At 36.5% G+C, this 26,166-nt stretch overlaps 5 protein-coding genes across 5 annotated transcripts; 3 read left to right on the forward strand and 2 right to left on the reverse strand.

Annotated features, from left to right (window-relative positions):
* LOC104784166 (pentatricopeptide repeat-containing protein At3g58590-like) lies at nucleotides 3,018-5,475 on the forward strand. Its single transcript, XM_019244870.1, has one exon. The coding sequence runs from the start codon at nucleotides 3,145-3,147 to the stop codon at nucleotides 5,368-5,370; it is 2,226 nt and encodes a 741-aa protein (XP_019100415.1). The 5' UTR covers nucleotides 3,018-3,144; the 3' UTR covers nucleotides 5,371-5,475.
* Nucleotides 5,460-8,001, reverse strand: LOC104781771 (NECAP-like protein CG9132). The gene is made up of 7 exons (XM_010506513.1): nucleotides 7,708-8,001; nucleotides 6,981-7,012; nucleotides 6,515-6,688; nucleotides 6,397-6,428; nucleotides 6,229-6,319; nucleotides 6,010-6,121; nucleotides 5,460-5,933 (listed from the first exon to the last, which is right to left on the reverse strand). Exons 1-7 carry the CDS (start codon nucleotides 7,843-7,845, stop codon nucleotides 5,613-5,615), a joined length of 900 nt encoding a protein of 299 aa, XP_010504815.1. The 5' UTR covers nucleotides 7,846-8,001; the 3' UTR covers nucleotides 5,460-5,612.
* LOC104781772 (ketol-acid reductoisomerase, chloroplastic) lies at nucleotides 8,332-11,657 on the forward strand. The gene is made up of 10 exons (XM_010506514.2): nucleotides 8,332-8,726; nucleotides 8,858-8,950; nucleotides 9,156-9,221; nucleotides 9,338-9,478; nucleotides 9,575-9,802; nucleotides 9,892-10,009; nucleotides 10,085-10,224; nucleotides 10,316-10,483; nucleotides 10,577-10,732; nucleotides 11,146-11,657. The coding sequence occupies exons 1-10, from the start codon at nucleotides 8,433-8,435 to the stop codon at nucleotides 11,512-11,514; spliced, it is 1,773 nt and encodes a 590-aa protein (XP_010504816.1). The 5' UTR covers nucleotides 8,332-8,432; the 3' UTR covers nucleotides 11,515-11,657.
* Nucleotides 18,650-21,572, forward strand: LOC104781773 (TPR repeat-containing thioredoxin TTL4-like). The gene is made up of 7 exons (XM_010506515.1): nucleotides 18,650-19,632; nucleotides 19,714-19,909; nucleotides 19,996-20,177; nucleotides 20,290-20,629; nucleotides 20,714-20,894; nucleotides 20,986-21,092; nucleotides 21,224-21,572. The coding sequence occupies exons 1-7, from the start codon at nucleotides 18,755-18,757 to the stop codon at nucleotides 21,374-21,376; spliced, it is 2,037 nt and encodes a 678-aa protein (XP_010504817.1). The 5' UTR covers nucleotides 18,650-18,754; the 3' UTR covers nucleotides 21,377-21,572.
* Nucleotides 21,815-22,531, reverse strand: LOC104784167 (putative F-box protein At1g47730). Its single transcript, XM_010509227.1, has one exon. It carries the CDS (start codon nucleotides 22,529-22,531, stop codon nucleotides 21,815-21,817), a length of 717 nt encoding a protein of 238 aa, XP_010507529.1.

Genomic DNA, 26,166 nt, shown 5'->3' on the forward strand with positions numbered 1-26,166 from the left:
AAAAAAAAAAAAAAAAAAAAAAAAAAAAAAAAAAAAAAAAAAAAAAAAAAAAAAAAAAAGGAAAGATGGAATCGAGATGTGGGAGGAGAGATCTTGGAGGAATCCTCTATAAAGATCGATTCTTACGCTGAGAATATGGAAAAAATCAATCAAACAAAAAAAAATCGATTTTTTTTTTTTTTTGCCCCCCGAGTGGGTTTAATATTTCTTTTTTCTATGAAGACCAAGAAAAAAACTATACACTTATTATGAAAAAAAATTAATTGATTTTGGTCTTCCTCTGAATTTTTTTGGTTTTGGCGCTCAAAGATTGAAACTTTTTTGAGTTGTGTTTTAGTAGTAGTATAAAGGGTAAATTAAAAAAATCAGAGAATATGCGTAAAACAAATAGAGGATAATATAACTAACTCAGAGACAAATCAAGATTTATAAACTCGTTCGTAGCCTAACGAAAACAAGACAATGTTTATGGAGTTAATTGATAAACAAAATTTGTGTGCGTTAGACGTGTTTTTTTTTCAGTCGCAGAAATGGCAACAATGACAGCAAAATTATACTGTTTTAGTGGTAGAAAAACGATTCCAGCGAGACCCAGCGACCAAATTGACGGCAAGTATTGCTATGAGATCTGACGTTGAAATTTTCAGCGACTATGAGAGATTTTTTTTCTATCGATGTGTCTCTGAAATTTGTAAAAAAGTTTCATCTGATAGTTACAATGGAGAATAAAGCACATGGACTTTTAATGGACCTTTTATTTTTTTGTTGTCGTTGTCGCCATTTCTGCGACTGGAAAAAAAATACGCCTGTTATATATAGATGATATATTTGATACTACTACTACGATATCAGAAACGAAGATGGAATGAAAGAAAATGAGTCAATAGGCAATGCACATTCAACAAAAAGGAGGTGTGATTTTTTCATAGTCATCTAGAGTCAACATTGTGATGTAGTTATTCTTGAAGACGATTTACAAAAGTAGAATTAACATATACTTTTTGTTCTTTCAATGGATGATATAAAAGAAGTTAAATTGCCAAACAAAGGAAGGAGTTAGCAAGATTGATGACTTAAAATAAGAAGTTAATTGATAAAGATGATTACAAAGGTAGAATTTTCTAGTTAAGATGGCGAGACTTATCCAAAAAGAGAAGCATCGGGTATTTTCGTTTATCAATTTAATCAATCCTCTTAGACATTGTTGAACTTCACAAGTTGGTGGAAGAAGCACATATGATCATTCTCCCAAACTGTCTTGATGATTTTTGCTTTCATTTTTGGTTGGTTAGTAATTTTCTCTCAATAATTATAAGCGGATCAAAACTGAATTAATATTGGTTTGGGTTGTGAAAATTTTGGTTGGTTTATACTATAACTTATGTTTTATTTGATTAGCTAGTTTTCGAGTATGTACAAACTCAGACTAAATACTTTTCAAATTTTTAACTAGCTAAACCTTAAAGGCCTATTTTAAACAACTATTAAGACGTTAATCTTTTATACTAAGTAAAGTAAAAATAGTAATGGGTATCTATTAAATGAAAGTTCAAAGATTTATGTCTATCTTTACGCATCCAGCACATTATTTTCTTTTTTTTCTACGAGGACCAGAATCCATATCATATATGCAGAGTATGGTTAATAACACAGTTTTTAAGGAAACGATCTTTTTCAAACGGACTAGTCTCAAACACTATATATAACTACCAAAAAGAAAATGCTACAAGATAACATCTTCAAGTTGTAGCAAAGCATTACAATATTTTTTTAGTGTCAAAATCGATAAGATGAGTGAAGAAGTTACAGAACGTACACGACTTTTCAAAATTTTTGTGGTAGCTGAATTTAGATTGAGATTTGACGGTAATTAACAATTTCTATTCTTTTTTGTTCTTTGTAGTGTAAAATTTTGATTTAGCATTTTCATGTTTTAATGTTAGATTTGAAGGAAGTCGTCAAAAACATACAAGAGCTGAAAGTTGATCTAACAATGGAAGAGAAGAAATGCTTGGCAAAGGTAAATGACAACCTATTACGTGAGGCGCAAAGGACACTGAAAACTCTCAAGACCATAGATCATGAAGAGGCAATAAAAAGAGACGTTGATCTGGAGTGGATTAAAGTGTATTTAGAAGACAACTTGATTGTTTTTAAGAAAATATGTGATGAGATTCAAAAGCTGTTGGTTTGTGTTGTCTCACTTTAATTACTCTTTATTGTCCTTTTCCTTTAATAGTTTCAGAAATTCATTTTATATGAATTAGATATGTAAACCAATGTTATACAAACATTAAACTAAGAATGTAAAAGAAAGATGGGAGGGATAAGGAGAACAACTTTTCTTAATTAATAAATAGCATTGTATTGTTAAAATACCATAATATTAAAATTACACTACTTGTATTGTTAGATTGGATGGTTGTTTAGAAAAATCCAGTGTTCAAGAAAGCGGTCTAGGCGGCCGCCTAGGCGTTCTCTAGGCGTTAGGTGTTCAACAGACACCTAGATGACCGCCTGAACCGCTTAAAATTACATAAATTTTATTTTAATATTTATTTTTGATTTTTAACTACATATATTTAAATTATTAAGTTTTATATCTGTATACATAATTATAAATGTTTATATGTTGTTAATAACTTAAAGAAATGTATTTTTCTTAATTTTGTTTATAATTTATATTTTTTATTTTTCCAACATATATTTTTATATAATTTTATATATACATGATATTTGATGTTGTAAACGCCTAAATCGTCTAAAAACCGTCTAGATTCCGATTAAATGTTCTAGGCACTAGGCGCTAGGCGGTATTTGGGCGAACGCTTTCTTGAACAGTGAAAAAACCATAGTATTATTAATTCGATTTTCTTTAAATATCAGCCAAGTTGGTCCATTGGACAGACCAAACCGTGATCTTGTGGTTGAACCAGCCGGTTGCGGTTTAGATTAACCCTTTATAGTTCCCTGGTTCTGTTTCTTAACATCAAACTTTGTTTGTTCCCTATATTTAAAAATCATAACTTTAAAACAAAATTCGAAAACTTGATTAGAGCTTTCTTCATGATGCGTAAAATTTAGTTCCAGTAATTAGAACTGAGATCGATCTGGGAAGTACTCTGTTCTCAGTACCCACTCCGCATGAACCTCAGCTGTCGAGATCTCGTCAATCACAACGATCGTCTAGTTAGTTTACTCAATGTCTGCAGAAAAGCTCCTTCCTTTGCAAGGACCAAAGCTCTTCACGCTCTCTCCATCACGTTATGCTATGCCCTTCAGCAGCCTGTTTATATCTCCAACAACATTATCTGTCTTTATGAGAAGCTTGGCGATGTATCTTTTGCAGGCAAAGTGTTTGATCAAATGCCTGAGAGAAATAAAGTGTCTTTCAACACGATCATCAAAGGGTACAGCAGATGCAGGGATGCAGAGAAAGCCTGGGGTGTATTCTCTGATATGAGGTATTCTGGATATTTGCCGAATCAGTCAACAGTGAGTGGTTTATTGTCCTGTGCATCGTTTGATGTTTATGCTGGAACTCAGTTACACGGTTTGAGCTTTAAGTATGGCTTGTTTATGGATGATGCTTATGTTGGTACTTGTTTGTTGTGTTTGTATGGGAGGCTTGAGTTGCTGGAAATGGCGAAACAGGTTTTTGATGATATGCCGTTTAAGAGCTTGGAAACATGGAACCATATGATGTCTTTGTTGGGGCATCGTGGTTTTCTCAAAGAATGCATGTTTCTGTTCCGTGAGCTTGTTAGGAAGGGGGCTTGTTTATCTGATTGCTCTTTCTTGGGTGTATTGTCGGGTGTTTCTTGTGAAAATGACTTGGTAATATGCAAACAGTTGCACTGCTCAGCAATGAAAAAAGGGTTAGCTTGTGAAATTTCCGTCGTTAACTATCTCATCAGTAAATATGGAAAATGTGGCAACACACATATGGCAGAGAGAATGTTTGAGGAGGCAGGTTCCTGGGATGCAGTGTCATGGAACTCCATAATTGGTGCAACAGCCAAAGGTGAGAACCCTTTAAAAGCACTCAAACTCTTTGTAAGTATGCCAGAGCATGGGTTTTCCCCGAACCAAGGTGCATATGTTAGTGCTCTTAGTGCGTCTTCTCATATGCAGATATTTAGTTTCGGATGCCAGATTCATGGCACGCTAATCAAGAATGGCTTTGAAACTGACATTCTTTTAGGGAATGCACTAATCGACTTTTATGCTAAATGTGGTAGTCTGGAAGGTGCCCGCCTATGCTTCGACTCTGTACGTGATAAGAACATTGTATGTTGGAATACATTGCTTTGGGGTTATGCCAATAAAGATGGTTCCATTTGTCTCTCTTTGTTTCTTCAAATGCTTCAAATGGGTTTCATGCCAACTGAATATACTCTTTCGACAGCACTTAAATCATGTTGTGTCATTGAGTTACAACAGCTGCACTCTGTTATTGTGAGAATGGGATATGAAAATAATGAATATGTGTTAAGCTCTCTCATGAGATCCTACGCCAAGAATCAACTGATGAGTGATGCTCTTCTTCTGCTGGATTGGTCTAGTGGGACATCTTCTGTTGTCCCACTTAACATTGTCGCCGGAATGTATAGCAGAACAGGTCAGTACCATGAATCTGTGAAGCTGATTTCGACATTAGAACAACCCGACACTGTATCTTGGAACATTGCAATAGCAGCTTGCTCCCGTTCTGATAATTATGGAGAAGCTATTGAACTTTTCAAACACATGCTTCAATCAAACATTCGCCCTGATAATTACACATACGTTAGTATCTTAAGTTTGAGCTCTAAGCTCTGTGACCTTACGCTTGGGAGTTCTATTCACAGTGGAATCATCAAAACAGATTTCAGCCGTGCTGACACATTTGTTTCCAATGTATTGATTGACATGTATGGGAAATGCGGAAGCATTAGGAGTGTAATTAAAGTCTTTGAAGAAACAAGAGACAAGAATCTCATTACATGGACGACACTGATTTCGTCTCTTGGCATCCATGGATATGGACGTGAGGCATTTAAAATGTTTAAGCAATCGCTATCTCTAGGTTTTATGCCAGATCGAGTCTCTTTCATCTCTATGCTAACTGCTTGCAGACATAGTGGAATGGTAAAAGAAGGAATGGATTTGTTTCAGAAAATGAAGGTTTATGGTGTTGAACCAGAAATGGATCATTATCGTTGTGCCGTTGATCTTTTGGCTAGAAATGGTTACCTAAAGGAAGCCGAGCATCTGATTCATGGAATGCCATTCCCTGCAGATGCACCTGTATGGCGTACGTTTCTTGATGGTTGCAATCGATTTGCAGAAGAACAGAGAAACACTCTCAATGTCGTCTCTTTTCAGTAGTTGAAGAAAGTAGAATTGCAAAAGAAGTGTAAATTTTGATATTTATCTGTTGTTTCTCTTGCAACGTTCATATATTTATACGATCAAAATGAAAACTTCAGAGTTTTATCACAAGTTCAGGGAGACAACTTGTGTTTTGCAATTATACAGAAGATGAGCTCTATCAGTAGCAAGCAATCCAAACTTTGATCAGTCATGTTACTTATAAAACGATGATATGGTAAAAAGATAATAAGTTTACATCAACCCGCAGCCTGGAAATCTCCAAAGTCATCATCTGGTGCATCACCTTCAACGCCTCCATCTCTGGCTTCTTGGTCTTCTTTCATCTCTTCTTCATGCTTTGTATCTACATCTTGTTGTTTTGGCGATATTTGGAGGCTGAGGCTTGGTGGTAGACTTGACGGGGACTTCTGAGCGGTTGTGACAGGGGAAAGCGGTCCAGGAGGTGGAGGTGGTGGGATGATTGAAGGAATGGTTTCTATTGACTTGCCCTTATCCTCCAACGAGAGATTGCTGAAATTCTTCTCTACCATTTTCGACTTTGTGTCCTTGTCGCTTCTCTGTTTCAATCATTTTGATGTCAGCAACAAGAAACATGTGGAAAATGTATATATATACAATAACTGTCAATCTTACATTTTTTAGTTGGAGAACAATTGTTTCTCCTTCCTTTAAGCTGTAATCAACAGAAGAAGTATTTTGAAAGTGTTGTTCCATTTCTTCTGCTGTTTTCTTCTTGTTCAAATACCTTTAGCGAAGAGAGAGAGAGAGAGGGAGATGAGATTCAGACGTGATTTAGTTGTTTCTTAAGAATGAATCTAAAAGAACACTTGAAAATTGGAGGTGGAATGTTACTTCATATGGTCATGGAGTGCTGCTTGGAAATCATAGGCTTCTGTTCTTTCCCGGAATCCGATTCCAATAAAAGCATGGCGAACACGACCATCTGCATTGCTTCAAAGAACTAAACTCAAAACAACTCCTACAAGTTAACATCTCTATATCTATATGGTAAGTGAGTACCTATCTTTTCTTCAACACGGAGAACAAAATATCTACACGACAAAACAGCTTGTTTTTGTTAGATAAGCTGCACATCATGAGAAGACCAAGTTAAGTTCTAAGGTCAACTTTTTGTTACCTGCTACTGTCGATTACGGCTTCTACTGGATGAAGATCGCCCTCTCGTAGAAAAGCCTGAGCGTAAAGTTCCCCTGTGGTTTTATCTACAAGTTTAATAATGCATTCTTCTCCTTTGCTCACCACTTTCAAAGCTCCTTCCCACGCCCATTTGTTCACGTCCCACTCATCTGCTCTGCAAGGATCAAATTATTAAAAAAATATCAGCTGATGTCTATCTCCTCCATCTTCCAAAGAATTACTCGATACACTTTTTTCAAGTATCTTTAGCCTAAGAAGCCAAGTTGAGTTGATAAAAGGTGAATGTAACTAGATATATGACCATCTTGATTCAATAAGATTTATCCGAGTTTTTTTGATCATGTGCTAAGCCAAAGGGTTTGCAGAAAAACGGGTTTTGTAAGGATCTCCTAACTACAGAGATCAGAATGATTTAAAGATGTTCTGTCATGAAGGCAAGAAAGAACCTGTAGGAAGCTGCACTTTTCCTTGGAGGTATCTGCATACACACACAAACAAAAGAAAGACGAAGAGGAGCTCACTATCTGTAACAGTCCCGTAAAGTAAACAAAGACAGGAGAAAGCATTAACGGTAGGATAGGATTCAAAACGAGTACATTAAGCTCCAAGGTAGTCCATTATCTTTTGAGACTTTTTTTAGGCTAATCTAAATAACAGCACTTCACAATGTCTAATGAGTTCAGGGCAACAAAAATTTGGAATCTCAAACATCCTAGAACAGAATGAACATCTAAAAATTTCAAGATTATATCTAGCAGCTCGTACGATTTCAAAGACCTCATCAAGAAACCACTTAGCATGCCACAGTTTAAAACAGACAACTTTAAATCACTGTACTTCAGACGAAATGAAATCTCCTTCAAAAAAATTCTTGCCGATAGTTAAAAATGTGTAATTGATCACGCCCTTAAACCAGCTTGAGACACAAAAAATTTGGGCGATCAAGAAATTAACTAACTTTCAACAAATGCAGATTAAGATACTATCCTCAACACTATTGCAAGACACCTATAGCACACAGATTGAAATTAACTAATGCTCAGATCCAAAATCATCAAGTGAACTAAAGATGTAACTTCAAGTCTTCAAACATAAAAGAAGCAATATTTATCAAAAAAAATCCCCAATACACAACAATCTCATTATAAACGTAAGAAAAGTTGAAAAATTTACCAAATAAACATAGCATTCAGGCACTTGGAACAGAGCAATCTCTATAGCTTCTCTCTCCTCGTTATCATCGACGGTCACAGGACCAGTGGAAGGTTTCTTGTCTTCCTTCATACTCGAAGAAGACGAAGCTTGATCCATCTCAGAAACAAACCCAGATGACACTGAATCGATCAAACACACACACACACACACCCGTCAAAAATCTTTAATGTTAAGTCTTCGCCAAACTGTGATTACAACAATTTCACACAGAAGTCGCCAAGACGAAGAAACGTAGAGGTTTCGCGTTAGGTGTGTGTTAGTGTACCATAAACTTCGATCTGAGCCAACCTCCAAACCATCGGATCTCGTTTATTACTTTTAATCTAAACCGTCAATTACGTTGACTTTCAAGACCCTGACTATAGACTGCGGACACGTGTGCTTCGTCCGCCGCTGGGAAGTCAACATCGAAGCAGTTGATGGATCAACCAATACCAATAGGCTATATTTAATATTATGGGCCTTTAGTATTATGGGCCAGAACTAATGGGTCAAGGCCCATTATAATACTTGAAAATAAACAAATTGTAAAATCTGCCTCTTGGTGGTGATGAGTAGGTGAAATGCTTATATTAATAAATCTCTCTCTCTCTCTCCACTTGGAGTGAGTTTGTGTGACCCTAATTTGTGAGAGCTCTTTCTTTCTCTTTGCGCAGTCAATTTGCTACACAACTGAGAAAAAAATGGCGGCTGCGACTTCATCCATCGCTCCTTCCCTCTCATGCCCATCTCCTTGTTCTTCATCCAAAACCCTTAGGTCTTCTAAAGCTAGAGCCTTGGCTCTGCCCAATATCGGTTTCCTCTCTTCTTCTTCCAAGTCTCTGAGGTCTTTAACTGCTACCGTCGCTGGGAATGGTGTCGGTTCCTCCCTCGCCGCTCGTATGGTTTCTTCTTCTGCGGTCAAAGCCCCTATGTCTTTGGATTTCGAGACATCTGTCTTCAAAAAGGAGAAAGTCTCTCTTGCTGGCTACGAAGAGGTTTATCTCATTATCCTTTTATTATCTCTATTCGAATCTGTGTGGCGGTGATTATATAATCATTTGCATGTGGCTGATGTATTCTGTGATTGTTGCTAATGTTTTTGTTTTGTTTGCTAATGTTTGTTTAGTACATTGTGAGAGGAGGAAGGGATTTGTTCAAGCATCTTCCAGATGCTTTCAAGGGGGTTAAGCAGATTGGTGTGATTGGTTGGGGATCTCAGGTACTTACTTTTTGGCTTCTCTTTATTTGTACTTCTTTACTTTAGATTGTGGATATGGAATCTTGTTTACGGCATGTGTAGAATAAAGGAAATGAATAAAATATTTAAATTCTCATATAAAGTTGGAATGAACAAGATTAGTTGCAAGTTCTTGTGTCTACTCCATTTGTTGTTCTAAACTCGCTGTACTTATATCTTTATGCAGGGACCTGCCCAAGCTCAGAATTTGAGAGATTCACTTGTGGAGGCTAAGTCTGACATTGTTGTTAAGGTATTTTAACTGCTGAGTTGACTGCATATTTTTTGTCTATTTGCTTTATCTTGGCTTTGTGCTGTTACTTGAAGGCTTTGTTCTGACATGGTTTGTCTTTTTCTACTTTAACGTAGATTGGGCTCAGAAAAGGGTCTCGCTCATTTGAGGAGGCACGTGCCGCTGGCTTCACTGAAGAAAGTGGTACTTTGGGTGATATATGGGAAACTATCTCTGGCAGTGATCTTGTATTGCTGTTGATCTCTGATGCTGCTCAGGTAACCGCACTTTGTTACAAATAATATATCTAGTACTTGTTGACTTATTACTCTCTTAGGTTTATACATCGATTTTAAAGTATCCTGTTTTTGCAGGCTGATAACTATGAGAAAATATTCTCTCACATGAAGCCAAACAGCATTCTCGGTTTATCACACGGGTTTCTACTAGGGCATTTACAGTCCTTGGGACTCGATTTCCCAAAGAACATCAGTGTGGTCGCTGTGTGCCCTAAGGGAATGGGTCCTTCTGTGAGGAGGCTATATGTCCAAGGAAAAGAAATTAACGGTGCTGGAATTAACGCTAGTTTTGCAGTCCACCAGGTTTTCTATCTCTCTATCTCTACTGCAGAAAGCTCTTATACCTCATGTGTTCATTTTTTTGACCACCACTTCTGTTATTTTGTTGGCAGGATGTTGACGGTAGAGCTGCCGATGTTGCTCTGGGATGGTCAGTAGCACTTGGTTCTCCTTTTACTTTTGCTACTACTCTTGAACAAGAGTACAGGAGTGACATCTTTGGAGAAAGAGGTGAGTTGAGCCTTTAAATTTTTAATAGAATTCGCGTAATCCATACTTAAGCCTATCTTCTTTTTTTGTTTAAAGGTATTTTGCTCGGTGCTGTCCATGGAATTGTGGAGTCTCTGTTTAGAAGGTACACCGAAAATGGGATGAGTGAAGACTTGGCATACAAGAACACAGTAGAATGCATCACAGGAACAATTTCAAGGACTATCTCTACCCAGGTTAGTATCTGTAGAAACCAGACTAATTCGTTCTTTTGGCCAAATTGGAATCAAAAAGTGAAACCTGTTTCTGATGAATTATGAACATCAGGGAATGTTGGCCGTGTACAACTCCTTGTCTGAAGAAGGTAAAAAAGATTTCGAGACTGCATACAGCGCATCCTTCTATCCTTGTATGGAGATTCTCTATGAATGTTATGAGGATGTACAAAGTGGTAGTGAAATCCGAAGTGTTGTCTTAGCCGGTCGTCGCTTCTATGTAATGACTCTTCTGACTGAATCTTCCTTTTATGGCATTTACCCAAAACACATTTTAAGCAGGAATTTTGATGGATTCTCTTACTTGTAACAGGAAAAAGAAGGATTGCCAGCATTCCCAATGGGAAACATTGACCAGACAAGAATGTGGAAGGTGGGTGAACGTGTCAGGAAGTCCAGACCTGCTGGTGACTTGGGTCCATTGTATCCCTTCACCGCTGGAGTTTATGTAGCACTTATGATGGCTCAGGTATGTTTGTGTTTATATATCTTGTGTGCCCACTATTGTTTCGATTTGGTTTGGATTTTTGGTTATGCAAAGTAGGTTCAGTTTCAATTTTGATTCAGATTTTAGGTTTTAGTCTGAAGATTTTTTCCAAGAATTTGCTTAGAATAGGTTTATCCTTTACTTGGATTTTTTGTTCTTTTTTGTTAAATATACACGTCTAGTTTGAAGTAATACCAACAAAATTGTAAATTCAATTGGTTTATCTCCTTTTGTTTTAAAGAAATTGTGATATTGATCTGTTTATTTTTAAATCGACTTCTTTGCATGGTTCTGGTTCGAATCAACCGTAGTGAACAACCCTAGATGTAATATATATCGTGCTATTATTTTCCAGTGATTTCTCAGAATCTAAATTTCTTTGGGGTTTTGTGTAGATTGAGATCTTGAGGAAGAAAGGTCACTCTTACTCAGAAATCATCAACGAAAGTGTGATTGAATCAGTGGACTCTCTAAACCCATTTATGCACGCCAGGGGAGTGTCCTTCATGGTTGACAACTGCTCGACCACAGCAAGATTGGGTTCGAGGAAATGGGCACCACGGTTCGACTACATCCTGACCCAACAAGCTCTTGTGGCTGTGGACAGTGGTGCAGCGATCAACAGAGACCTGATCAGCAACTTCTTCTCTGACCCAGTCCATGGTGCCATTGAGGTCTGCGCACAGCTGAGGCCTACCGTCGATATCTCTGTGCCTGCTGATGCAGACTTTGTCCGACCTGAGTTGCGTCAATCTAGCAACTGAGAGCAACTGAGCGAAGAGTTGAAAAGTTGGTCAGAGTCTCTTATTTGTAATCGGAGTTTTTAAGTGAGTCGAGTTTGGGATGTTTTTTAGGCGTGACTGTTTTGTTTGAAGTATTTGAAATAATAATGTCTCTTTTGCTTAAACCCTACAAATCAATAAATAGTTTCGAACTAAACTTTACTACTTTACGATACGATATTTCTTACTACATTTGCAAACTTACAACTTAAATGAGCCTACTAAAGTACTCAATAAGCTCATTACGGGTTCGGGTGAAGCAGGTTTTTGTACCCACTACAATTTCGCTACACGTGAACGTATTGTACTGTACTGTGAAATTTAATAACTGAGATGGGCTCAAAGCTTATCAGAGCCCCTTGTCATCAATATCTTGGTTTAGTATATTTTACACGAACTTAACCTCTGGTCTCGGTAGCAAAAAAAAAAAAAAAAAAAANAAAACAGAGACATCTGAGAAAGTAACTTGGTTAAAACTGTATATCCATGTTGATTGATTGATTAAACATAGAATAAAAAGGGATAAGTTTCCGCAAATGCCAGATAGATTATATTGATATGAATATATGTATGTAGTCACACTAGTCACTAGTCTCCAATTTCAAATATAATTATTCTTACAAGGAAAAATAATTTGTGTTCTTGTTTTTCCAAAATTAAAGATAAAGAGGAACTTGGCAGAGCACAATGCTTTTGTCTCTCTTTTTACTGTGAAATGAAAGAATCTAAATTATTAGAATCACATGTAATGACATGTGCTCTCCCTCCTTCTAGCACATTTTCATTATATGTCAAGTCTTTTTCCCTTTCCCTCTTATTAAAAAAAAGAGAGAAGAGATATAAATCCACAATGCTTGAGAAAAAAAGAAAAGGAAAAAAAAGGATCAGAATAAATAAATAAATATAAAAATTCTGCAATCATATGATAGTGTGGCTCAAGAACTAGAGAAAGACAAGACCAACATGTGTAGCCAATCATATTGTATAGCTCTTTTCCCACATTTCATGTTCCTTTATCCCAAAAAAAAAAACAAAAAACAAAATTAAAACACTAAAAAGAAACTGTTCTCTTCTAGCTAACTTCAAACTTGTCTTTCGGAATACGTAAATGTCCAATTGATAAGGATTCATGTTATTAGATATAACCAAAATTCAGATGGTGGTGTACTAAGTAAATGAATCTCTTATTTCTCAATGAGACATATTGATTACTGAGTAAGTGAGTAACCCAAAATAACTTTATCGTCTAGGTGTATTTTAAACATCAAACAAAAAAAAAACATGATTGTAATGATAAAATTAGTTATTTTTGGAAGGATAAAAACTTTAATGAGTAACTTTTTTTTTCTTTTTAATGAGAAACTTAGTGGAATCCCACGACGGGACCAATAACCCTTTCAATTTTAATTTACTTTAGCTTTGATATAAGACAAAATCTTGGTGTTTTGTTTTTGTTAAGAGACATAATCTTGGTGTTTAGTGTGAAATCAAATCATATACTATATATGATCTAATTGATTTGACACCAATGCTTTGTAATTATTTCTGTTAATACCAATTCAACCATGATTTCGATCAAGCCACAGTACATATATATGACCCATCATTTTCATCACATACAAATAAACCTATATATGTTATTTTTTCTTATCAATGAAAATATAACAGACGTGAGAGATATACACTTAAGATGTCTTTCAGATTGTTTAATATCCTATAAACTTCATTTAATATTTTCTTTAACCTAATAAAGTAAGCTATAGAAAGGTCTTAGCCTATAAATAAAAAATCATATGATACATCTTATGTTTTAATTTAAAATTTTTGATTATATAATGGTCCACAATTTTTTCTAGATCCGGCCTGATGATTCTTCGTGGCACCAGATTTGAATGAATCTAACTTCACAACGTAGGAACATCATCTGTGATCTATATAATCAATAAAAATAACTTGATCGTTACATCAAATAAGTTTGCCGTAGCTCTTCTAAATGTTCTTATAGATAAAAATTCTTTTAAAAATCAATGCACTTACATAGTTACATGTAAGATATTAAATAAACAGCACATAAATCGTGCGTACTGTGCTAAAAGCTCTTCAACTTTTTCCTCGTTCATGATTACAGAGAGAAACCAAAAAAAAACCATTTTGAATCTCCTTAATTGATCTATTTATTGATCATGATGGCGATGATCGATGATGCATATAAAGGAGATAATTCACAGCTCGTGAGCATATGCTCACATGCTCGAGCATATAGCATCAGATGGCAACCAATGAGTATTTGTAATAATGTTGTTAGTTTAATTATTTGGAATATTTAAAATAAAACATTTTTACTTGCTATTTTTTTTTATCAAGCTAATTTTATTTCTGTTTTAAATTATTAATATGAATATAGATTAATATATTTATATATATATATATATATATATATACTTCTTACATTAGGTCTAGTTTCGCTTAGGTAGAGTAAATAAATAAGTCAACACTAATTACCAGAGCAAAATGAATACTACGTACTAGCTACTGATCAGATCCGATTTGTGTTAGTTTCAACATGCAATTCATGAGAGTGCCACACAAAAATCGTATAAATCGATATCGTGACTTAGTTTCAACATGCAATTCATGAGAGTGCCACACAAAAATCGTATAAATCGATATCGTTTTGAGTTATAGAAAAACTTATGGATGTCTTCCATCAGCAACCATGACGTGAGACTACTAAAACAATACAATTCAATTAGTTAAACACAAAATAATTGAATCTTTTTAATCCAAGCAACATCTTTGGAACAAATCAACAAATAAATGTATTTTGTTTTCGCATACTTGTACTGTACATGAAAAAGTAAATCTTAATAAGAAAGAATCAGACAATATAGTTAATTATGTATTCTAGCAGTATTTCTATTAAACGTGCGCAACAATTTTTAATTAGATTAAGAAAATGCGAGTTGGACGGTAATGCGATCTACATATATTCTCTTGCTTACTGTGTTTTCGCTGACAACAATTTGCTTATGAAAAACTAAAATATGAATGATGAAAACATTGGATACCCTTAATGACCATAAGGATCGAGCTTAGCCAAGCGTCGCTTGTCGTTAAACCAATAAAATTAGAAAACCAGATGTTGACAAACAAAACAATTAAGAAATATAGAAAACCAGATAATGGACACCCATACGTGGTTCATTTGTCGTTGTATATTGGGAATCATTGTGTTTATTTACTCTATTACTTACCATAGAGGGTATCGTTAGACCAAAACAATACAAATGTGATATTATGCTTACAAAATTAATTGCTAGAACTATTATGTTTTATTATTATTATTAGGTATCTAGAATATCATCGTTGTAGTGTCTGAATATTTCTTTAAACAAGTAGATATATTCAATAAATGTGAAATTTCTCCTTTCAAACATTTTATGTTGTCTAAAAGTTTTCTTGGCTTGCTTAGAAACCTATATATTCCTTCTAAAAAGATTCGACATATTACATAATGATTTGCGACGTTTTGTGTTTTATATTTTTACACCAACTTTAGTAATTAATTATTTTTTGTAAATTAAAGTTTTTCTATTTAAGTGAAAAATTAGGCTAAATAACGATTTAGCAGACGTCACGTTCGATTCTTATAGTTCCTGAAAGACAAAGTCTTCCACCGGAAAAGTTTCTGATTTATGGAAGACTCTCAAAGACTCCCTCGAAGGGTAAAAGACATGTTAAAACATAAACACTTTCTTAAGGATTTCATGCGGTGTGATATTGGAAATGGGCGCACGGCTTTCTTCTGGCATGATACTTGGTGTGAACATGGCCCGTTAATCGAGTTCATTAGGAGGAATGTACCCCGCCAGTTTAGAGTTCAGCTGAGTGCAAGAGTAGTTGATGCAGTGCAGAATGGAGATTGGAGGCTATTTGCTGCTAGATCAGTTTCCCAACAAGACTTCATGACCACTCTTACGACCATCTTTCCTCTAAATGATGAAAGCGGAGATGATGTTTATCTCTGGAAACGGTCGGCATACACATATGCAACCACCTTTTCTTCTAAGACAACTTGGGAGCAACTTCGAACTCCTACGGCTCAAGTGTCTTAGTGTAAGACGGTTTGGTTTAAAGCAGCGGTTCCGAGGTATTCTTTTATCACATGGCTGGCTTTTCAACGCAGGTTACCTACTAGAGACAGACTACTAGCGTGGGGGATGAATATACCTCCAGGCTGTGTCCTCTGTTCGTCTGGGATAGAAAGTCATGAACATCTTTTTTTCTCATGTACGTATTCTAAGGAGATTTGGGGGGCTTTTGCTTCTCGGATTTTGCCCTCCCCTCCTTCAGATTTATCTGCAGTCCCCACCTAAATTTCTCAACATCGGCAACCTCCTTAAGCCAAGGTGTCTATCCTCCTCAAGCTTGTCCTGCAAGTCACTAGCTACCTTTTGTGGCAAGAACGAAATGCCAAAGTCTTCACTAACGTCTCCACCCCTTCCGCAAAGCTACAAGCCAAGGTGGATCGTACAATTCGAAATCGCCTTATTTCGCTGCCAGGATCGACTGCCTCCCCAAATTCGCTTTTAACTCTTTATTTCCATTGTATTAGCTTTTCTTACTATTTTTTTTATTTTTTTCTTTTTGTACAAAAAAAAAAAAAAATTTGGTATAAAATTTAACCTTTTACCAAAAAAAGTGTGGGTGAGATCTATGTTCCTCCAGCACAGCACCACCAACAATAATTAAAGGTTACGTATATATGCCTTGAGATATTAATTACGAGAATATCACACTTTAGAATAATTTTCTCATTAGTAAATTTAATTATGTATAAAGTATGTTCCCCAACTGGAGGAAAAGGTGACTTTCTCTGTTTTTGTTTTTAACCCAAATCTTGTTATTTTTATTTACCGACCGAGTTAGATTANCCCCAAACAATTATGTTAATGATGTAAAAGTACCATAATTACCAGATAATTACTACTCATTTCTTCCTATTTGAAAGAATTTAACTCTCCATTTCCCTCTTTTGTCGTATCTGATTGGGTCAAATGTTGCGGCCAGCACTATTATAAGGAGAAATGTCTTTTTGAAATAATGCATCATCTTGTGAGTGTTTTTATGAAACAATTATTTGCAAAAGACAAAAAAAGATTGATGTACTTATTACTGCGATTATGTCAAATCGTAAAACGAAGAAGATATTGCAAGCTGCTAAAATATGTATTATGATATGTGATTAACATAGATTTATGAAAATGCGATCTTGCTATTAACTCTCTAGTATTCAATTGTGGGTATGACTTTAGATAATTGAGAGTAATGTGAAACAGTGGAAAGGTGCATCTCTCTCGGTCAATGATTTTTTTTTTGTTTTTTTTTTTTTTTTGTGTCGGGGACCAAATTTTTTTTATTTTCTTCTATGTGTTATGAATATATATGTACTTGATGTTTCTCTAAACTTATTAATACTAGTACTTTTGCTATATTTGGTCAAAGGTTTGAATTAACAAAAAAAAAAAAAAAAGAAGAAGAACCGGTTCGATTGATTCAAGCATTTGGGGAGCCATACATGTCACGGACCGTCCGGTATGGAGAAATGTGTATCCTTCGCCCATGTCGATCGGTTCGGCGGGATTTTGGGGACCGCTTTCATTCCTAATAATAATATTCCCCAAGTCCGTCCGGTTCCGTTACAACGCCCGTTAAAATGTATTCGGCGTGCTTAGCTGGCAACTATAACGAAAACAGCTGGCATGGTCACACTGCACGTGGCCAGCGTCGTGCTATTGTTTACTATTTTGCCCCTATTTAGCGTTTCTGTTTTCTTCGTTTCTACATCCCCCATTTATGATTTTTATTCAGCTACTGTATATAGAGGGTTAACACAGATCAGAACATTCATTAAAAGTTTTAATAAATGAATATTTGTCTTATTAATCCAAGAAAATGAAAATTTAAAACTAGTATAGTAGCCTTTAAAATTGCCAGCTATCCCATCAGTAAATGAGCCTTCTCTTTTGCTTTATTTTATTTTTTCCTATTTTTTTCTGCTTTTGTTCTCTGTTGTTCTTTTACTCTCTCTTCCAAGTACAGTATAAATAAATATGCTGTCTTTTTTTTCCTTTTTCGTCTGAATGTATAATCGAATATATATTTTTTGTGACATAAATCAGATGTGTATGTATATGTATAAATAATAATGATATACTATAAGACTGTTTTATCCTCCATATAATAATGTTTAGGATAGGTCACAAAACTCAAAATCCTTAAAATTCAATCTTTTTTTTTTTTTTTTGAGCCAGCAGTACACATGTCACAAAAGACGTTTTTACCCTCAATTTTGCTGTCTCTGACTCTGCTGATGCGTCGGTTTAAATCCGAGGTGGCATTTTTCATTTGAAGCTGCATTTACTACTTTTAATACGAGTACTAATTTGATTTTTTTTTGTACAAAAATCACTGTTACAATGCATTATGCATAATTGCATATGATGAACATATCAGTTTATTTTGTATAAGTTATAGCAATTTTTATCTTCTACAACACGACGACGCAAGATCTCGTATTTACCCTTAAAAAAAAACATAAAAAAATTTATCATTTTTTTTATTTTGACTTTTACGAAATCCGTATAAAAAATCGTGGTCGGCAAACACAAGTTTCATCTAGATTCTGTTCAAACATAAACAAACTTTAAAGTCAACCATACATATAGTCATAATATCTAAAAATAAGATATAGACACACACAGTAGTGTCATATAGTACTACTATTACTACATAAATAATATCTAAAAATTAAATTTTGAAAAAAAATTACGGTAATTTTGTAATTAGCGACAAGCAGCCGTGAAAGACACGGAAGGATAAGACAGGCTCGTGATTAACAAACAGAGAAGCTGAATCACAACAAGATCAATGTCTTAATCTTACTATTTAAAAAAAAAAACAAAACACAGAGAATTAGTCGTTTTAGTTCATTAATAAGAACGGTAATCTAAAAATTAAAAATTATAATTTGATTTGATATAATTCACCATTCTTCTTCTTCTTCTTCTTCTACATTCTCTCATTCTTCCGCTTTCCTTTTATATAACACAAGATCTCTCTCTTCTCTCTCTTCACTTAACTCTTTCTTCTTCTTCCTTCTTTCTTTCTTTAGTCTCTCTCTGTTTAATTCTTCTGAGAGAGATTTTGGTTTGTAAAAAAGATGTCGTCACATTATAGAAGACATTCTCTAGAACCTTCCATTACCGGTAAATTCCGAGATTCTTTGAGTTTCCAACGAGACGATGACGTCACCGTCGACAAACCCGATTTCCGAGAACTCGATTTCGGTTCTCCGATGATCCAACAACGTGGCTACTCCTCCGCCGCTGCCACTCCCGCTGCTAGTGGCAGCAGCTCGAGCTCCTCTGGTTCTGCTTCCGGTAAACCCTCTGGACGGAGTCACTCCGGCGAGCTTTCCGGTTTGACCGACACCAGTCCTGTTAAACCCGGATCCGGTAACGTTAACCGGAGTTTGAAACAGGGTCACAGAAGATCCGCTTCCGCTGGAACCCCGTTGATTTACTCCGGTTTAGGTTTATCTCCGGTCAGCTCTCGCGGCGGCGGGAGCGGCGCGACGTCGCCGAACCTCGGCGTTTTACCTACCGGAAACATTTGTCCGTCGGGAAGGATCTTAAAAACCGGAATGGCTACGAGAGCATCCGTTAGACACGAGACTCTATGCACAGGGACAGCCAATTACGGCCACGGCAACATCATACGCAGCGGTGGTGGTGGTGTCGGCAGCAACAACGGCAAGACCAACCACGCGGCGACGAGAGCGGCGGAGATGAGCGACCCAGAGGAGGTGAAGAAGGCAGGTAACGAAATGTATAGGAAAGGGAGATACGGCGAGGCATTGGCTCTTTACGACAGAGCAATCTCACTGTCACCGGATAATCCAGCTTACAGGAGCAACCGTGCGGCGGCTTTGGCTGCGTCAGGGAGGTTAGATGAAGCTGTTAAAGAATGTCTTGAAGCTGTCAGATTTGATCCTTGTTACGCTAGAGCTCACAAGAGACTCGCTTCTCTTTATCTCAGGTATTAAAAAATCTTTTAACTTTAAATTTGGAAATCAGTTGTTTTGATCGAAAAAAGGAGTAATCTTTGATTTGTCTTTAGATTGGGAGAAGCTGAGAATGCGAGACGTCATCTATGTCTTTCCGGTCAATGTCCCGATCAAGCTGATTTCCAGCGGTTGCAGACGCTTGAGAAGCAGCTCCGGCTGTGTACGGAGGCTCGAAAGATCGGAGATTGGAGAACGGTCATTAGCGAAACCGATGCAGCCATTGCAAATGGAGCTGATTCGTCTCCTCAGGTTAGAGAGATCGAGATGTGGCTTTGCTTCTCTTTTGTGTTTCCATTATCAGTGAAAAGAGAACAATGAGGTTTGATATTGTGCAGCTTGTAGCTTGTAAAGCAGAAGCCTTTTTGCGGCTTCATCAGATAAAGGATTCGGATTTGTGTCTATCCAGCATTCCGAGATTGGAACATCGTCTTACTCAGTCACCTGCGAAACTGTTTGGTATAATATGTGATGCTTATGTGCTATGTGTTCAGGCTCAAGTTGATATGGCGTTAGGAAGGTGAGTTTCGAAATACTTGAAAACTTCTAAAGGTGTTTTTTTTTAAAGTTCTTTTATTAGTAGTGTTGTTTGGTTCTTGGGTGAGTGAGTAGAGATGATAGGTTTTTTGCAGATTTGAGAATGCGGTTGTAAAGGCGGAGAGAGCCATCACGATTGATCATAGCAATAATAATCATGAGGTAGTATCGGTCTTGAACAATGTGAAGAATGTGGCGAAAGCTCGTACCAGTGGAAACGAGCTCTTCAGTTCAGGGAGATACTCGGAAGCGAATGTGGCTTATGGGGATGGACTCAAGTTTGATGCTTTCAACTCGGTTTTGTATTGTAATAGAGCGGCATGTTGGTTTAAACTTGGTATGTGGGACAAATCCGTTGATGATTGTAATCAAGCGCTGAGAATCCAGCCTAGTTACACCAAGGCTCTCCTCCGAAGAGCTGCTTCATATGGAAAGGTTTAGATTAAAAGACACTGAATTGGTTTCAAACCGAGTTTCTAAGTACGTTACTTGACAAATGTTTGCTTATGTTAATTGCAGCTTGGCCGATGGGAGGATGCGGTTAGAGATTATGAAGTATTAAGAAAGGAACTTCCAGGAGACAGCGAGGTAGCTGAGTCTTTACAGAGAGCAAAGACCGCTCTATCGAACCTGGGATTCAATAACGAAGTTGAAGAGGTCTCGACTTTAGATAAGTTCAAGACCGCAACATTACTTCCCGGTATAAAATGAATTAACTCACTTATTGCAAGTTTAAGTTTCAAGATTCCCTCTCTTTGCTAAACGTTAATGGTTTCTTTTATTTTTTTTAGGATTCTCTGTGTTTCATTTCAAATCATCATCAAACCGACAAAGCGAAGCAATATCTCCATTCGTCAACACCTTATGCTTACGGTATCCATTAGTACATTTCTTCAAGGTAAGACACTTGTTCTTCTTATGCTCAATCTTGTAAATTACATTGCATTCGCAGTAGCATTTAGCGCCAAAAAAGATGGTTAACGGTTTTGGTATAGTGGAGTAATAACGGGGTTTTGTGTATATATATAGGTGGACGTGGAGGAGAGCTTGGCATTGGCCAAAGCAGAGAGCATCAAGAAAGTGCCAACCTTTAAAATCTATAAGAAGGGAGAGAAAGTGAAGGAAATGGTGTGTCCTAGTCATCAGTTACTAGAGGACTCGGTTACTCATTTCCTCTTATAACAACACATCTCTCTTTTTGTTTCACGAGCGTAAATTGATTCAAAAGAGCCAGCCATTTGTTAATTGAAAATTTTCATTCTTTTGTTTTTGTTTTACTGTATTATGATCATATTGAAATCTGCTCCAATTGTATCAATCTGAGGAGAGTGCTCCTCACTTATATGCAGAAATGCCCCGATTAAATGGTTTTATTTCATCACCTATTTTGTAATTTAATGCTTTCAATAAAATGGAAATTAGCGAATGAAATGGCCCAGACACACACACAAAAGAACGTAAGAAACTCTTAGCACACAAAATATAGTAAGAAAAAAAAAAAATCATATATAGCATTATATATTTATTTATATTGTACCTAGAACATAACGATGACAAACGGAAGGTGGACGGTGACGGAAACGGAATTGAGGAGGAACGAAGTGTATTTTAAAAACAAAACTAACCAGCGTTAACCTTTGTGCACATGTATTTATTAAGCCGTGCGCCAGAAGGTGGACAAGTAGGAAATGTGTTTAGAGGCATGAGATTCCCAATGTGATTCGTTAGAGTTCCAAGAAATTTCCAATCGTCACGACATGATCCATTACGGAGCCAAAAATCATCATCTTCATCAAGATCTTTAATTTTGATCCTCCTCGTGTGAGTTTTTCTCTTTGGATCATAGTAAGACACATAAATCTCTTTATCTTGCCATGATATCGACACATAAATAAACTCACCATCTTCTGTCACATCACTTAAAAAGTAATTATCTTTCACAACAGGATCTTCTAGAGAAAATGGTATATGAAAGTCTTGGCACGACCATTCTGCTTTTTCAGTATCTTCAAGAATCCATAATCTGCAAGACGACGTTGATTCTGAGATAACCCAAGCTAGTTTTCCCTTGTAGCTCACTAGTGAAGGGTTAGGCTCCACTTCATCATCGTCGCACAGCATACAACTGTGCGTTTGGATTATCTTGAAATTTTCAGTCCTCACATCAAAACTCAATATTTGTTTTCCTTTTCCATCTATGCCAACAATAAAGAAAATCCCATTGATGCATATCCCTTTACATGATAAAAAACACTTGGGAATATCTATGATCTGTCTCCATGATTCTCCAGCTCTCAATGTAAGAACATAAGTATCATCAGTGCTGGCATATGACATGCTCAGTATTTTATACGTGTTTCCAATAGGATCGTATCCTAAATAGCTTTGTGAAAACACTTGTATACCATGTGTGAGTTTACCTGTTTTGTGAAAAATAACATTTTTCCCCACGCTAGGATTCCAAACTACAACATGATAGAAATAATGGAAAGAGATCAAGCCATGGACCGACTGAAACTGAAAAGTAGGTGCGTATCTATGTACTTCCTGGAGAGTGAGATGATATTTTTCCACGTGAGTCGTCGTCGTTTCGAGATTAATCTTTTGTCGCGGAAACGATAAGTATAATAGTTTGTCCTTTTTTTGGAAGCTTAGCATGAGACAAGTTGATGACTGTTTCGTGAATGAGTCGATGAATTCTGGATCGGAGGTGACAGACGCCCATTGCTTTGAGACGCATCGAAACCTCATCAAAGATTTTGGAGGCACACTCACAAGTATCTCCCTCGTCAGATCGAAGGGAATCCAAAATTCGGGGTAGAATGATGGTCCTTGTGTTGTTACATGGATCTCTTTTGTCTTCTCTTCTCTTGTTTCCATGACTCCTTGGTAGTTTTAATATAGTTTAGTTTATGCTAGCTGATGTGTCATTTAACAATCTTCTTGTATATATATACATAGTAATCAGAAAAAGTAGATGGCATAAGATAATACCTATATATGATATATTGATATATGTATGTTTCAAACTTATTCAATGTGAGATTTTCTTATAAGTATTACATTTGTAAAAATTAAAGTATATACTTTTCTATCCATTTTGATGTTTTAAGAGAAATTTATTTACTGTTAGGAAATTTTTTATAATTGGTGAATCTAGTAAAATTGAAATACAGTAAAACCTCTATAAATTAATAATGTTGGGACCATAAAATTTTATTAATTTATAGTGATATTAATTAATAGGAAAAATTTGATTACAACAAAAATAAAATATTTTATTTTTAAAAATATTAATAATGTAAAAAAATACTTATCAAAAATTATATATAAAAAAAAGATTTTGACATGTGTCAAGTAAAAAAAAAAGACATGTGTCAAGTTATCAATTTCATATTTTGACATGTGTAAAAATTAATATTTAATAAGAAGAAATCGATTACGACAAAAACAAAATATTTTATTAAGATAATGAACACATGTTGACAAAAAAAGACTATATATATATATATAATGAAATATATCATTAAGTTTGATATGAAAAAATCTCTTAAATTTGATTTTTGAAAAGAAAACAAGATCCTATGAATGGGCTTTACCCAATATTGAATACACTCAAATTTTGTTATCAAAATGTTTTTAAGTGTCATTTTGAAGAAAAACACATGTATATCATACATATATACTAAATAGATAAAGAGAATATTATTTTAGTGAAGACTGAACATATGTAATATGAAGTTGAGGTTTGTATAGAGAATTAATAATGAACTAGATAGTTAAATGTGTTGTACAACAAATGAAAAGTAGATGTCATAAGATAACATATAAATTCTTATGAATACATTTTTAAATGATATAAGATAATATAGAATTTTTTAGAGAAATATCATTTTATATGATATATGTTCAATCTTATTTTAATTGTGAGATTTTTTATTAAGTATTACATTTATAAAAATTAAAAGTATATATTTTTCTTTCTGAATTATTTGTACGGGATTTTTTTGTTATTTTGTATATAGTTTTTCTATACATTTAGATGTTTTGAAAGAAATTTATTTATTGTTAGGAAAAATAAGAATTTTTTTTCATTGGTGAAACTAGTAAATTTAAAATATATATTTTATGAGCTGGTAATTGTTATGTTCCTATATATTAGATGGGCTTTTATGATTAACTATATTTTAAGTTGAATAAATTACCAGCTCATAAATTGAATAAATTATATAGTTAATTAACTATATTTTCCCTTTCTTTTTATGATTAACTATGAAGATGTTGTGTAGTGGCAAAAAATAACAAGCGATGTCTAACCCTAGCGGCAGTGCGATGGTTTAGGAGTCTACAGAACAGGATGTGAGTATGGAGGATAACGGCCGACCACCGGAGGGAGGGTTGGATGGAAATCAGACATGGGTTCAGAAGGTACAAGGCAGTATTGGGGGAGGGATTCCGGCCCCAGAGGATTTGTTGGATGATGGTTTCGTGGCATCGAAGATGAGTCTGGAGTTTCCGAGTGGAGAGGATGGAGAAGCAGTTGTTACGATTGGACAGGAGGTGTTGGAGGCGATGAATGGGTTGTACCGCCGGTGTATGATAGTGCGGGTTTTGGGTCGCTATATAACCATCGGGGCGTTGAATCGGAAATTGAAGGAGACATGGAAGCTGAGGGGGGGGGGGATCTCGATTCTTGACTTACCGAGGCAATTCTTTATGGTTGGTTTTTAATCGGAGGAGGACTATTTGGAGGTGGTGACAGGGGGACTGTGGTGGGTCTTTGGGAGCCTAATGATATTTCAGGCTTGGTCCCCGGAGTTCGATCCACAACGGGAAGATATCGTCACTACCCCAGTGTGGGTGCGGGTTTCGAATCTGCCGGTGAATTTCTATCATCGCCGAATTCTAATGGGAATAGCCGAGGGTCTGGGCAAGCCGATTTGGGTGGACCTAACTACCCTGAGAAGGGAGAGAGCTCGGTTTGCAAGAATCTGTGTGGAGATTAATCTTAAGAAGCCACTGAAAGGCACATTGATGGTTAATGGGGAGAGGTATTATGTGGCCTATGAAGGGCTATCAAATATATGCTCCTCGTGTGGTATCTATGGCCATCTGGTGAGCGCTTGTACCCAGCGAGCCTTAACCTAGATTGCTTCAGCACCGGTTACGCAGGTGAGAGAAGGGTCAGGGAGCGCACCAGTTGCGGAGGATGGATTTGTCGAGGTACGAAGGGGCGGTCGGAGTAGTCAGACACGTGATCCCGGGGTTGTGTTCTCTGCGGGTGGGTTACAAAGGAGACAAACAGAGACAGTGGTAGTAAGTAATCCTGCGGTTAGGGATACGGCGATGGAGATATCGAATAGGTTTGCGGGTTTGACAGAGGGGACTGAGGGTATAGAGGTCAACAAGGTTGGGTTTACACATGAGGGAAACAAGGAGAATGTGAACACGCTCAACATGGCTGGTACAAGGAGGTCAGTGAATGGGAATGGGGGGAAGATGAAGGTCGGGGAAGGAGGTCTTGGACGAGCAGGAGTCCAGGGAGGGAGGTAAAGAGAAGGACTGGGTGGAATAAGCAGGAGAAAAATGGTGGTTCGAAAGGGAAAGGGGTGAGAGGAAGGTTTGGTTTTTGGCACTTTCAGAGGTGATACTGGCGAGAGGGGGATGCTGTCGTCTGGTAAACGATTGCGAGTGGAATCTCAGATTGTGGGGAGGGAAGGTGGTGCGTTCTCAAATGCGTGTCTGTCTCCGCAGGCGGTGGGCGAATTGACGAAGAAAGGGGGGACAAGTGAGTTAGTTGATATTCAATCTCCGAGTCAGAGTTTGTCTATGAATCTAGTGCCTCAGACTAATGCACTGGGGTCGGGTGGTGGTGGTGATAGCCAATAACGGGTTGCCCTGGTGATTTCTGTCAGAATGTGTAGCTTTATAATGAACTGTATGCTTTGGAATTGTCGGGGGGGGGGGGGGGG

Source organism: Camelina sativa, chromosome 4 (genome assembly GCF_000633955.1).
Source record: "Camelina sativa cultivar DH55 chromosome 4, Cs, whole genome shotgun sequence".
NCBI classification, from domain to species: Eukaryota; Viridiplantae; Streptophyta; class Magnoliopsida; order Brassicales; family Brassicaceae; genus Camelina; species Camelina sativa.

Excerpts from the sequence above, each read along its gene's own strand:
- LOC104784166 (XM_019244870.1), top strand. The coding sequence starts at position 3,145 with ATGAACCTCAGCTGTCGAGATCTCGTCAATCACAACGATCGTCTAGTT.
- LOC104781771 (XM_010506513.1), bottom strand. The coding sequence starts at position 7,845 with ATGGATCAAGCTTCGTCTTCTTCGAGTATGAAGGAAGACAAGAAACCT. Across the intron at positions 6,429-6,514 it reads GCCGTAATCGACAGTAGCAG|ATATTTTGTTCTCCGTGTTG; the intron begins GTAACAAAAAGT and ends TTTGTCGTGTAG. Across the intron at positions 6,122-6,228 it reads GCACTCCATGACCATATGAA|GTATTTGAACAAGAAGAAAA; the intron begins GTAACATTCCAC and ends TCTTCGCTAAAG.
- LOC104781772 (XM_010506514.2), top strand. The coding sequence starts at position 8,433 with ATGGCGGCTGCGACTTCATCCATCGCTCCTTCCCTCTCATGCCCATCT. Across the intron at positions 8,727-8,857 it reads CTCTTGCTGGCTACGAAGAG|TACATTGTGAGAGGAGGAAG; the intron begins GTTTATCTCATT and ends ATGTTTGTTTAG. Across the intron at positions 10,733-11,145 it reads TAGCACTTATGATGGCTCAG|ATTGAGATCTTGAGGAAGAA; the intron begins GTATGTTTGTGT and ends GGTTTTGTGTAG.
- LOC104781773 (XM_010506515.1), top strand. The coding sequence starts at position 18,755 with ATGTCGTCACATTATAGAAGACATTCTCTAGAACCTTCCATTACCGGT. Across the intron at positions 19,633-19,713 it reads CTCGCTTCTCTTTATCTCAG|ATTGGGAGAAGCTGAGAATG; the intron begins GTATTAAAAAAT and ends ATTTGTCTTTAG. Across the intron at positions 20,178-20,289 it reads GTTGATATGGCGTTAGGAAG|ATTTGAGAATGCGGTTGTAA; the intron begins GTGAGTTTCGAA and ends GGTTTTTTGCAG.
- LOC104784167 (XM_010509227.1), bottom strand. The coding sequence starts at position 22,531 with ATGTCATATGCCAGCACTGATGATACTTATGTTCTTACATTGAGAGCT.